General features: G+C 36.6%; 1 protein-coding gene across 2 annotated transcripts in view; it reads left to right on the top strand.

The window, feature by feature from the left end:
• Positions 1 to 10485, top strand: part of SP3 (Sp3 transcription factor) — a 33940-nt gene extending 23455 nt beyond the window's left edge. For both annotated transcript variants that reach the window (XM_057363675.1, XM_057363674.1), the window contains 3 exons: positions 1071 to 1263; positions 6408 to 6604; positions 8718 to 10485. In XM_057363675.1, the coding sequence (XP_057219658.1) occupies positions 1071 to 1263; positions 6408 to 6604; positions 8718 to 9034 (707 nt within the window). In that variant the 3' untranslated portion in view covers positions 9035 to 10485. The remainder of the gene's footprint in view (positions 1 to 1070; positions 1264 to 6407; positions 6605 to 8717) is intronic.
• The last annotated feature ends 3494 nt before the right edge of the window (positions 10486 to 13979 follow it).

The raw sequence follows: 13979 nt of genomic DNA, 5'->3' as shown, positions 1-13979 counted from the left end.
TTTTTTAAGCCCCRACTAAATTATGGTTGTTTGCTTATTAGTTTGTGCTAGTGGCTAATCACGTTCACAGAAAAAATACAAATAAATTACTCTACTGAGCAAAAGAAGGGGATGGGGTTTAGTTTTCTAATCTGGTATATACAAACTGTCTGTTTTTGAAATACAGACTTTAGGCCCATTGRGAATACCAAATAGTATTTGAGGGGAAAAATGTTCCTATTAAAATGTAAATTTGTTAAAACAGTTGTTACGATGCTGTAATTAATTCTTGGATTAGATTGAATGAATGCTGTGTAGGGAGAGGGTACTCATACTTGCAAATGTCTGTCCTATAAGGAATAATTAGGAGGTCTTTTTGCATCCAGSAAACTGCTAAGACCTATTTTGACTACTGGTATATCAAAACGTTGAGGTGATTCATGCGTTGCTTATTTCTGTAGAGTGCTGAATAACACTCTTAAATGTTTTCCTTTCTATGTATTGTGCAAAAGACATAAATTTCAAGTGGAAAGGGAAAAATGGAACAAAAACATTAATTTAGTTGTTTTCCTTAAGTATCTTTGTCTTTGTCAGATGAAAACCTTTTATTAGATCGATTTGTCACATACTTTGTATATCTCTGTGCATACTGAAAGCTTCTKAAGACCATCGAAGAAGGCTGTTTCTACTGCATGTAACACTAATTGGGAAATGCTGTGGAAAAAGGAATAGCTACTCAGGATCATTTGTTTATGTTTTCTTCAACCCCTGTCCAACCTCTTGTTCCTCAGTTTTTCCCARGTTTAAAGCAAGCAATATTCCCCTGGTGACAGCATCCCTCACCAAGAGCAGTTCAAACTTAAACGATAATACTTCATTATAGCTTATCTTCAACTTTGAAATGTATAGTATGATAAACTTMTAAAATACATTACAGGTTACAAGGGCACAGAAACAATGGCAGTATGCATGTAAGCGCATTGACTTTTGACTGACATAGTGTTCTCAAGGGTAAAAAGATTTGATCATTATGGTTTCCTTTTGTCTATTTAATGGGCTACTTATGGATCTGTGTTTTTTCTTTTTCTCAGATATTAGGATTAAAGAAGAGGATCCTGACCCAGAAGAGTGGCAGCTCAGTGGTGATTCTACACTGAATACTAATGATCTAACACATTTGAGAGTACAGGTTGTAGATGAGGAAGGGGACCAACCACATCAGGAGGGAAAAAGACTGCGACGAGTAGCGTGTACATGTCCCAACTGTAAAGAAGGTGGTGGAAGGTATGTAAAGTTTAATGTCATATAATGTATATAATGATAAAAAACAAATAATGAACGAGAAAAAGAGGAGTTTTTATTWACAGCAGTTGTCTGCAATGAGAGGAAACTAGAGGCTTATGCAAAACAGTTTATGCAATAAAGGACCACCACTTTCATTTTTGGGTTTGCAAATGAAAAAGCATATTATTCCATTTTTTCTGACTTATGCTGTTGAGATCGGTTGAAAAAATCTGGAGTTAGGTGTCACCTCGTATAAGTGAGAGGGATAAAACATTGCTCTAAAAATACAAAAATGAAGTATTTTGGAATTTACGCATCTGTGATTGGTTTCCTATCTTATATCAMGAACTTGATTAAATCCTGTGTTTCTGCATTTCCTCAGTGATTGAGCGTTTTTTTTCCACAGTTTAATTGCTTTGTAGTGTTACAAAAATACAGTTTTTCTATTTTTTTTATTCACTGGTTTCCTAGGTAAAACAAGGTTTGTATAATAACTCTAAATAACAAATTGTGAATTGTCTGTTTTCAAAGTTAGTGAGATTTGGCTAAGAGGGACTAACTTCCAGTTCATTAAATTTCAGTGTTGTATTGGAATCTATGCTTTATTATTGTGCATCTCATTTAAGTGATAATATCTCTGCATRTTATAGAACATCTTTATCTGTTGGCTTCCTCTTATTAAATTTCARTGTGTAGTTCACTGCAACATGGCACAGACATTTCCAAGTTCTTGGTGAACTCTGCCTCTGCCATGAAAATCTGCCCAAAGAACACCTTGGGCTGAGATTTGTTTCATTTCAGGAGAAAACTCTGATTTGCTCTGCCTGTACTCTTAGGAAACAGAGATTCCACGTGTTTGATCTCCCTCAGACTCTGTTCCAAGTTACAGTGGCTTTAATTTAGAAATCTCTGCTGTACAATCCTCTTCCTTCTGAGTGGAGTTGCTGTAAAATGAAATTTTAAAGTTTCAACCCAAGAGAGAATGTTTTTGAGAGATTGTTAGGAAGTCTGGAAAAGGGTGTAGTCTGACTGAAAACTCAGATATGCGATTTTGGGAAAGAGTTAAGAGCTAGGACAGAGATTTCAGATAGATGAGATCTGAAATTATTGTAGAGGAAAGCCTGGACACGTTAAACATACAAAGTAACTAGGAAAAGTAGGACAAGAAGTCGGGATGTGAGAAGAATTAGAACTGGAAGAGAAACAGGATAATGAAGGAGACAATGGTGTGGAAACAGAAAAAGCGTGAAAGTGCTTACAGTTGCTAGAGCAACTTTCCCACCAGAATGTAGAATTCCTTTAGAGTTTAGGATAAAGGAATAAGCCCAGTTGGAGGAATGTTTGAGTGTTGATCATGTTCCATAGCTGGTAGAGTTACCTGTTTATCCCTAGTGCTGGAATTCTGAATTTTGATTTGTCTTTCAACTCTGCCGATGCAGTTTCAGAAACTGAGACGTTTGCTTTTGTAAATGCTTTCAGATAGCATTCATAATTCTTAAAGTGGTGTTAAAGTTAAAAAAATTATAAATTGATCAAGTGCTTAACTTAAGATATCCTGGGCTACTTTAATCCCTTGTGCATATACRTTATCACTTGGTTTCTAATTACTTCACTGCATACTACTTTTTTCATATGATCTCAGTGCCGTTCAGTGGATGGGATGGCTTGATACAAACAGAGTGAATCAGGGCTGTGTAATGATTGTCACCTGCTTCACTTATTGCAGAAATTGGGAAATATTTAGGAAATAAGATACAGAACTGAAGCAATAGGGTTCTGAAGTTTTGGAGTCTGTATACCTCACCTGTTCTACTGCAGAATTGCCATGTTCATTGCTGTAAAGGAGTTGATTGAGAAACTGTAAACATCTACAGTACCCTTAAGAAAATATTCTTCTGCTATATTGARCTTGACATCTCAAGCTGGTGGGTGTTTGACAGTTTTGGTCTTGATCTCTTTCTACCTCATAGTTGGATGTACAAAGTGATTGGCTAGCTCAGGCCCACCATACCTAAATGTTAAGATGATAAAGTCATTAATGTTTCTGAATTRCTTAGATACTACAAGTATTGTCAGTACCCATGATGAGGAAAAAAACCTTGAAGAAATGAATAATTCTGTATTTAACATAGTACATAAATAATACGTAACTAGTAAAACAAGAAAAACACTTTAAATCAATGTAAAAAAACTGAATCATGTTTCACTCAATTAATACTAATGTTCTTATGCTCTGAATGGAGTAGGAAAAGGTAGTAACATGGCTTCACATATGCAGACTTGACCATAATTTCATCTGTTGTATAACCTTGGTTTTGGTATTTCTTGCATTTTCTTTTGTTTTCTGTTCAGAGTGGAGTTGAGAAGTTATTTCTGGTTTTTGTTGTTGGCTTTTTGGGTTTTGTTTTGACTCTCAGTACAGGAATTGAACTACATTGCAGTCCTCAGATTTGTAAGAGTTCTCAGAAGTGGAACGCCACTGTTACTTTTGCCTTACGTGGTGRGAGGGAAAGGGAAGGAAGATGATAATGTATTGGATTGGTAAATTAACACCTTTTAGCCCCAAGCTTATATAGTAAATGGGGAATAAGCAAGTGGGGAGAGAGACATGCCTCAAAGGATGACCCTGATTCCAAACAGAATGTATTAGGCTTCTAGTTAGGATGTCTGAAGTAGAAAGTATAACCTCCTCTCAGTTAGATCTAGAGATTTCACCCTTCTAACAATTGTATCTGGAGTTACATTGAGATATAACTACTCCTGTCTGCTCTATAGTGGAACTGGTTATAGTGGTTCTGAGTAACACTCCAGGTATGTAGCTCTAAAATCAGCATTCTTAAAATAATAAGTGTGTGTTTTACCCTTGAAATACTTCATGTTGTTCCTGGAAGTACTGCTGAATATAAAGTCCWGTTTCTCAGTGGATGTTTCCTGCTGGAACTGTGGCAGTCTGCCTGGTTATTGAGAAACGTCACTTCCAATCTTTGTAAAGTTAAAATGTGCTGTGGAAATACTTTAATATTAATTCTTTTAAAGGCTYCACTCAAGGAGTAGGCTGGAGTCATATTCTTATTCAGTGATGTTGGCTATTGGCCAGTGCAGCAAGAAAGGCCTCTTACCATGATGTGTTAGGGCATAGTGCCAGACTGTCACAGCTGCAAAGTGTTCAGWTAGAGTTTGGCTTTTATCCTGTCAGTTTAGAGCACACGTGAAGWAAACATGCAGATGCCCATATGAAGTTGTGTAGAATAAATACACTTAGTTGCTAATTCACAGTAGTATTGTGGGTTTTGTTCTGTGGATCCCTAATTTTCCCCTCACTTGGAACTTCRGAGTCTGCTAAGGAATTCTGTCACCAGTTAGGTGAGCTGCTTAGAATTAGGTATTTAAACCACATATGCACAGTAATGACCATGAGTTGAACCTTGGCTTCCTTTAGTCTAGACTAAAGGTGTACTGAAGAAATTTCAGGTGATTGATTTAGGCATCTTAAAATTTTCAAAGGGAATTTTGATGTGTTTTCACCCAATTTGTATACTATAGTATGCCAAGTTACGAAATATTTGTGCTGATTACTGTGGGAGGGAAGACACTAGCACATTTGGAGAAAGTGTGAGGATGAATTTACTTGTACAATTMCCCTGCTACAACAGCAGGATCAAAAGCCTTCTGGGCTCTGCTTCTGCTGACATTGAATTTGTTCTGGTATCGAAACTTTGATTCGTCATGACAAATAAATAGGTAAAAGTGACGGTTTTTCTTCTGACACAAAATGACTAATGAAGCATTATGAAGATTGCTCTAYGTTGAGATTTCTTAAAAACATTTTCTAGAACTTMRTGGGATTTTATCTCCTWACTTTTCTGGACTGTCTGTAATGTTTTAGGTACATATGTGATAAGGCTGGAATCCCCTTTAGATACTGTGAGTTTTTAGAGTGAGTTAATTTCTCTTCATGTGTAGAAATGCTTACTGCAATTGCTAGCTCCTTGAAGTGTGTATGCACTTCACTCTGAACCTTCATTAAATGTAAACCAGAAGCTGAGCACCCAGTTTAAAGGAAAAAATTGCCTTGGGAGGCAACTGAAAATTGTATAATAAGTCATGGAGGATGGAGCGTCAAAGACCGTGATTTCAGAATCCACCTAGGGTGTTTTAAGTTAACATTGCTGATGAATAAGGTGGCCCAAAGCTTGGCTGCATTTTCCAATCTCCTCCCTTGTACCAGCATTTACCATTCAAATAGCTGTGTTGTCAGCCAGACCTATTCACTCAAGTGCCCCTTTTAGCAGCAGCAAACACTTAAATTGGCTAAAATCAATTATGATGCCCTGCACTGGCCAGACTGATCTTTTTCTCTGGGTCTTTTATCTCTCCCTTGTGATTTGATTAAAAAAAAAATATTAGGCTGTTGTGTCAGGTGCTTCCCCTGAACCAATCACCTACCATTACAGTGAGACAGCATCTTAAAATAAGCGTCAAGCTCACTAGTCTGGATTATATGATCTATGAATTCTGTGTTCATTGTGATGGATTTTTTTTAAACTAAAAAACCAAGGAATTAATTTAAATGTCAGCAAGATCAGCTTCCACCTCTTTTAGTGAAAGCATTCAGGTTAATATGCTTGTCTTCAAACGCCAAAATAATTCTCAGGTTTCCCCAAGATGCCAGAAGTCCCATCTGTTCTCTACCCAGTTGCCAAATCTCCAGTGTCCGTTTTGACAGTTGCAGTAATTTCTGTTTTTCTTTGCCAAGATTATCTTTGATATGGTAAAAACTGAAACTTGGAGAAATGTAAAATATGGCCACTTCAGCATGAAAGTGRTACAAACTCCTGTAATAACTGTATTTCCAACTTCATATACATGRATGATTCTAAAAAGGATTATGCTTCTATCACATACATTTCACACACAGCTGCATTTATAGTTTGTTGTGGAGTTGGGATGGCATTACATAATTTATTTTCAGCATCCTATGGAGTGTGCTGGAACTCAGTTGCATTTGAAACAAAAATGTGAAGCTGCTCAGGTTGGTTTGCAGTTCCAGTGTGGTACATGTAGCCCCATGTATATGTATGACCAGTATTTAGATGTAATGTATTAGAATGAATAACTTCTCTTTTTAATTTTTTTTTAAACAGAGGCTCCAACTTGGGAAAAAAGAAACAACACATTTGTCACATACCAGGATGTGGCAAAGTGTATGGGAAAACTTCGCATTTGAGAGCTCATCTCCGCTGGCATTCTGGAGAGCGTCCATTTGTTTGTAATTGGATGTTCTGTGGCAAAAGGTTCACTCGCAGCGATGAGCTCCAGCGACACCGAAGAACGCACACAGGTTTCCAGTCTTTGATTCTAGTTTATTTAACCAAAGGAGTGTTGTGGACAGGGCTTGGATAAATAACTTTTTAAGAGGAGAACTGATCTTTGAATTGGATTGATTTTAATGCAGTCTTACGTTTCTAAAATGCTTTAATACTTATCGATATTTATACACTCCGGAATCTTTAGTAGGTCTGAGGAGATAAAACAGCCACCTCTTGATTCAAAACTGACATTTAAAGTAATATTTAATGTGGCTTAATCAGAATACTTTGCTTCAGGCTCAGCAGTGAATTTAATTTGTTTGAACTAGATTATAGTTCTTTTTCTATCTTAAAATGTCAATAATTTTTTCTTAAGAAAAATGAAAAAATGAAAAAGGAAAACAAGAGACCAGGTGGCCTGGAGATAAGATATCATTGCTAAAATCTTGGTGGTTCATTCCAAATCTTTTAGTTTTGTGGTTAGACCACCCACTAGGAACTTCAGGTTCACATTCCCCATTCTGTCTAATACTAAGAAAAGAAACTAATGTAGATATTCCACTTTGGCTAGGAGCAGCTAGTTTAAAATCTATTGTCTGTTTTTCCTGTTTCCCTGCAAACTAAATCCATATTTGCATTCTACCAGATGTTTACCCTTTAAAATCATAGTATTTTAAAAAACTCATAAATAATTAATTTTTGTGCTTATCAGTATTTACATTTCTTAGAAAAATGTCTTTGGATGTCTGTGAAAAATATTCCATATTCTTAATGGTGTGCTTTTGTGTAGACGTTTTGGATGCTTGAAACCAAGCTGGGTTGTTACAGTTTGTCTGTATAGACAGATGGATGGTTTTTTAAAAAGGCGCGTTCGGAGGGTGTAGTTAATGGCTCCTAGTGTAYCTGCCTCCCAGTGAAAAGTAGAGAACTGCAGGGATCTGTCCTTAGACCTCTTTTAAAATCTTTATCACTGACCTGGAAGAGTCAGTGYACTTGATGGCAAGGCTGCTGTTCAGGACTGAGGGTGAAGGAATGGRTTAACAGGAACCTTAGGCAATTCAGCAAGAATAGTCACAAAGTACTGCAGCTGGGATGGAATTAACACTTAGAACAACACAGGCCAGACATGGAGAGATTGGAAACAGCTCTACTGAAARGTACCTGGGAGTCTTGATAGACAAGTGGAACATGATCAAGAGCCAGCAGMAATGATGCCCAGAGCTGCATCAGCAGAAGCAAAGAGCCTGGTCACAAGGAAGTGATTATCTCTTTTCTGGTTAGACCGCATCTAGAATATGGCATCTTGTTTCCAGCACCCAGTCTAAGAAAAACATTGATGACCAGATTAAGTTCACTGATGAGTGACCAAGATGATCAGGAAGCTGGAACATCTCCCCTATGAGGAAGGGCTGTAGCACTAAGAGAACAGTAATGGCAGGGGGGAGCTTAGTAGTAATTTCCTGGTTACCTGCAAAAGCCACCATTAAGAAGACAAAGTTACTTTGCCTGATGGTGCATTGATTGAAGGATGAGAGACAACAGATGTATATTGAAATAAGAAAGGTTCAGAACAGCTATAAATAAAAAACTTTATAATTGTGGGAATAGCCAGGCAGTGGAGGAGCATTCCCATAGAGTTCCTGCAGTCTTCATAMTTAAAGGTTTTCAGAAAAACTACATAAATTCCTCAGCAGCCAGATCTGACCTYACAGGTGACTGCTTAGACAGAGAACAGGATACAGACATTCAGAGGTCTTTTCAAAACTGAATTACCTTATGATCTTGTGTGTCAGTCGCAAGTGTGATTCTACTCTAGGTCATACAGTATTTCCTGTCCATCATTTGGTAGGTTTTGTTCTCCTTCTAGAAGCTATTTATTGATAATTATTGCAGTGAAACTTAGCAGACTGAGGATCTAAGATGGCTRTATTCTCTAGCAGGCCTGAAAGATCTCCCCAAACTTGGTGACAGACARAAAATCAAATCAGTTCTTATATAAAGGATTTGTATGGGTGTCAAAAATTGTAACACAAAAGTTTATCATGTTGGATCGTTTTTTTCCTCAGTATAATTCTTGTTAGAATTCTGACTCTAAAAGTAGTAAGTTTAATTGTCTTGAATGTTTTTTTTTTTCTTCTTTGACAGGTGAGAAGAAATTTGTCTGTCCAGAATGTTCAAAACGCTTTATGAGAAGTGACCATCTTGCCAAACACATTAAAACACATCAGAATAAAAAAGGTATTCACTCTAGCAGTACAGTGCTGGCATCAGTAGAAGCAACATCTGATGATACTTTGATTACTGCAGGAGGAACAACACTTATCCTTGCAAATATTCAACAAGGTTCTGTTTCAGGAATAGGAACTGTTAATACATCTGGCACCAGCAATCAGGATATTCTTACCAACACTGAAATACCTTTACAGCTTGTCACAGTTTCGGGAAACGAGACAATGGAGTAAATATTACACAAGATACCTATTAATTGTGGTTATTTTTATACAGTAGTGAGAAGAATATTGTTCCTAAGTTCTTAGATATCTTTTTATTGATGTGCAAAAATTTTTTGGATTGACAGTAACTTGGTTATACATGACACTGAAATGCCTTACTTTGTATGATATTCCATAGTATATTAAAATGGTAAAATTGCATGGGTTTTGTAGGTACTTTTGGAATCTAGAAGAGATGAAATTTTACCAAGTTATATTAAAAAAAAAAAAAAAAGAATTTAACGATGGAAATGGTAGTCTAACCAAATGCATCAATCCTGTGTGGTTTAGTGTAAAAAAAATGAGAACATGTTGGTATTTATCTATTGTAAGATAAAAGAAGTTGATGGGTGAAAAGAAATCACATTATGATAAAAGAAATTTTGTAATTTTCTTGATGACTGGAATTTTTATTATGCATAACTGACAAATCAAGTTTCCAAGCAAATGTTACATAGTGTAGGCTTTACTTAGCTCATCAACTTGTCATTTTGAAGTTAATTATTTTAATTAGGGTAACTATGTACAATATTTTAAGCATTACTCTTGTAAGATTTTGCAAACTACATTTTAACATGGAACTCTAGGGATAGTCACCTTTTAAATCCTATTGAAAAGCCATGTTTAAGATTTAATTTGCCAAAATGATGTCTTGTTAATATTCTTTCAATAACCAAGGTGGGCAATATAACCAATGTTTAAAAAGCTTAAAATGTTAAGAAAAATAAATATGTATAGGTTGAAGCATTTGGGTGGTAAGGCAAATGTTATAGTGAAGTATATCCCTTCTTTTGAACATTGGAGGACCAAAAATAAGGTGTATTGCGTCTCAGCAGTGATTTTTATCAAATCGTTTTCCAAAAAATCATCTGTCTGCCAGGGCCTTAAAAGCCATCATGTAAATTACCAGTAAAATATAACATATGCAAATACAAAAGAAAAATCACTTCCATATTGACAGTACTCCCAAACATATGGATATAGTCATAGTGAACTAGGGGGTTTATGAGGTTTTTATTTGTTTGTTGTTTAGTTTTTGGTTAGTCAATCTGCATTTAAATATCAGCCATCTTTCCTTTTTTGCTTCTTCCCTTAAAAATTGTATGTATCCAGTACATTTAACTGATAAACATATATGTTTTTTATTATGCTGAATTTTCTTTTTATTTTTTAATTACTGTTTATATTTTCAATTATAGAAAATGTACAAAATGAAGYTATATAGCCAGTCTGTAAGTGCTATACCATTTTCAAAAAATGTACAACAATAATTACTGCAGTTCACCTATTTACAAACATTTGGAAATCTGTTCATTTGTTATTCTTAAAACCACCTCAAATTTAAAGGCTACCTTATTGTACGTTTAAAGTGTATTATAACAGTGTGGTAGTTAATAAAACACTATTTTTTTTTCTTTTGACTCGAGTTTACTGTGCTTCTTGTTAACTAACAGGGTGTARTTTTGTAGTATGTCTTGATAGCCTGAGATGTTTTATTATTTTGCACTAGACATTGTGAAGCAGAAACATGTTTCTCTATGGGCATGAAGGTAGTAATTTTCCACGTCTTTGCTCAGAACCCCCCATCTGTGTCTGCATGGACATGAATGTGCTGTGTTGATGTAGTGGGGACATTTTGATCTTACGCTGAACAGGGCATGAAGAATATGTAKGTTCAAGCCTAAAGGTTGCATTTAAGTCCTCTGACACATGCACAATACATAGAGTATTAATAAGGAGCTAGGATGAAGTGAGGACTATGAGATTAAAGAGAGTGGTGGTTGTATATGATGCTCTAATGAAAGCAAAAAGCTTTTTTTTTTGTGGTGTCTAAAGTCTTGGAGTATCAAATGACTGAAGGGAGACCAGGATAATTTAGGATAAACCCGGCAGAGTTCAGCCTAGAAAAATGGGAACAGAAAGTCATGTAGAAAAGATTTTCTGAACTTGCAGTTTAGTGGGAAAAATATTAATGCAAATCTTTCGAGATTCAGAGCAAGAGGAATTGACAGATACAAAAAGAAGGAGTTAATTCATCATCAGGTTAATCTTTCTTTTAATAAAATGAAAAGATGAAACTGGTTGGGGTGAGAGTAGCAGCTTGAGGGAAGACAGTTSTGCTTAGACTTGCAGTGTTCCTTGGCTGTTGTCAATATATTAACATATTCTGAATCCGCTGCCTTTGGGCAGGTAATGGGCTTGGCTTTCAAAATAGTTATAGTTCTGTTATAGCTCTGTTATAGTTCACAGAGCATGTTGGTGTATTTCTCATACTGAGGTTCTGTTTTTCATCTCTTAGCCATCAATAGCTGTATTAGTGCATCATTTTTTCAAGTGGAGGGGAGAGGGCTACTTTGTTACTCAAACTGCTTTTCACAAGTTTTACGGAATGACACTTTCACTGATACTCATCTATGGGTAAAGGTGTTTGGATGTCAAGGGTTTTGACGCCTCATGGCTGAAGATGAGATTGCTTTATTTCTCAGARCTTTTATGCTCACTACATCAAGTGGTTACTTTAATTAGTGTTTAGGTGGCACATTTTTTAAAAATATGTTGTTGGTTGTTAAACTCCAGTAGGTAGATGTTTTGGGAGAAACTAATTGGAGGTCTCATGGAAAGCCTGCAGTCTAAGGGCTGTCTGTGTAATGGGTCACTGCCATACTGTTTGTGTTGTGGGGTAGTAATTTTTGAAAGCTCCCTGCCTGAAGATTCGCAAGTGCAAGATCTTTGGTATGTCTAGGATTGTTGCTGCCTCATGACCTGCTTTCCTGGTTCTCTAGTCACTCCTGTGATACTAAGACACAAGTGTGCATTTTGTAGAATGCTTTCCAGTTCTTCATGCGTTCTTGACAATGGTTGCTTGGTGTGCTTCTTACTGGTACAGTCTRTATCATTTTACATATTTATTTTCATGTCACACTTTTTGCTTGTATGGTTTCTTGGTATAATAGCCTTTAGATCCTTGGTTAGTGTGTATTTCTTGCAGTCTTGTGTAATCACTAATWAAGAAGACCTTAAAACTGCAAGAGAGTGTGAGCTTGAGAGCATCCTGTGTTACCAATTTCAGCAGTTCAACTTTCAGTAAGTACAAGGCCTGGACATAGACTTGCTATAATCTAAGTATTCTTGAGTTCATTCCTGAATGACCTAATGGTTTGATCCTTACAAGTTACAAACAGTGATTCTTGCAGAGAACAAGAGCTTTCAGTCATTGTTAGTTACCAGATCAAGGAGCAGTGTAACTAAGGGCAGTATCATCATCCCAGAAAGACTTGTGAGGAGCAGGACTTCTGGTTTAATGATGCAAATTGTCCTCTGGCAAGGGATTCTACAGAGYACTGTTTTTGGCTTGTCTGAACAAGAAATATCAGCCCTTAGTTTTAGGCATTTTGAGCACTTGGAATCAGTAAGATAAACCTTCTCAATGGCTTCAGGAAAGCTCTGATATGTTATCTCACAAGTTGTTCTGGGTGTTGGGGAATGAAGGAATGGAGCTCATAGTCAGCTGTAAAGACTGGTTCTTGGCTTCTTTCAGTAAAGAACTAATGAACTGCTGTCTTTTCTCCAGGTTTTACCACTACCATTAGCACAGAGTGTGTGGACCATGTGCTRCAGAAAAGGGCACATAATGACTTGGCTGACAACTAGACACGAATAGTGACCCTTTTCCACAACAGTGGGATAGTAGTGGTTGGTATAGGGTTGTTCTGTGTTCTGGTTTCTAAAAGACTGTATCAAAAAGATGCATTTTTACAAGCCTTYTTTACAAATGTAAAAGTTGTTTACATACAACTCCTTCTTTCATCTTGGAACTAAGAAAAAAAAGTCATTTCTGACTCAAAATTAATGTAATTCCAGAGCTCACTTTGGCATCTTGACAGTGACCAAGCCTCTGGACAAGTTGGTACCCTTCTCAAGCTATCTTATTGCTGATTGGCAAAAGGATGCTGTGAGAATTACCTGCAAGGAAATAACCTTCCTTCCCCAGCTATGCATTCTCTTTAGTCAGAAGACTCAGTTACACAGATTTTGAGCTCAACATGAGATGGACATGACTAGGAAGAGGTTCCAAAAAAAGATTTGGAACTATTTGCTGCTTGAGCACAGCTTTTCTTACTGCCACCAAAAGTTCAAATTTTGACCATACTCCATTTTGACCATCTGTATGCTTACAGATACACCAAGATTTACTTCTCTCTATATTTTACGTTATAGCTGCATTTTTCACAAAAGTTGAACAACAACCTTTGTAAGGATTATRGGCTGACAGATCTCCATAGCAAATAATTTTCAAACAGCAAAAATTAGTTGATAAGWGGTATCACATAATCCAACACACCTTTCTCTAGAAAGGTCTTTCAGGTAAGACTCGTGTGGCCCCTGACAAGAAAAGAACCATCAGAGAGATGTTTGAGCTGGGTTCCAGGCATGGACAAAATAACACCAAAATCTTAGATTATCTAAAGAAGTCCCTGACTTAAGTTCTCCCTTCTGTTTCTATGGAACTTACTCCTCTATGTAAGGTATTCACAGAATTTTGTTTATGCTCAATAAATGGCTACTTCATCACAGGTGCTTCCTAACTGGATGTTTTGATTTGACAGGCAGACACAGGAGAACAGTTTACTACGTCATCTTGCTATCTGAAGAAATGACATAAGGTTTGCAGGGAAAATCAGCAGGATTCTGTGCATGTGATTACTGTGTGGGGGAGACATGATGATGTTTGATGGGACTGTTCTCCATTTACTAGTTAAATTGGTTCCTGATTTCTGTCCTCTGTCTAGGCYACTGCATGAATCATTATCAGTACAGCAGGAAAGTTGTCCTGAATATAAAGTCCTGTTGCTCCTGCCACCTCCATGGTTTTGGAGACTTTTGTTCTGTCAGCCATTCTTCCTAGGAGAGAGTA

The sequence above is a fragment of the Malurus melanocephalus genome, unplaced genomic scaffold, assembly GCF_030028575.1.
Source record: "Malurus melanocephalus ecotype Western Australia unplaced genomic scaffold, MMel_1.1 scaffold_30, whole genome shotgun sequence".
In the NCBI taxonomy this organism is placed as follows: Eukaryota; Metazoa; Chordata; class Aves; order Passeriformes; family Maluridae; genus Malurus; species Malurus melanocephalus.
The sequence above is the reverse complement of the archived record's forward strand: the minus strand, read 5'-3'. Positions and strand labels throughout refer to the sequence as shown.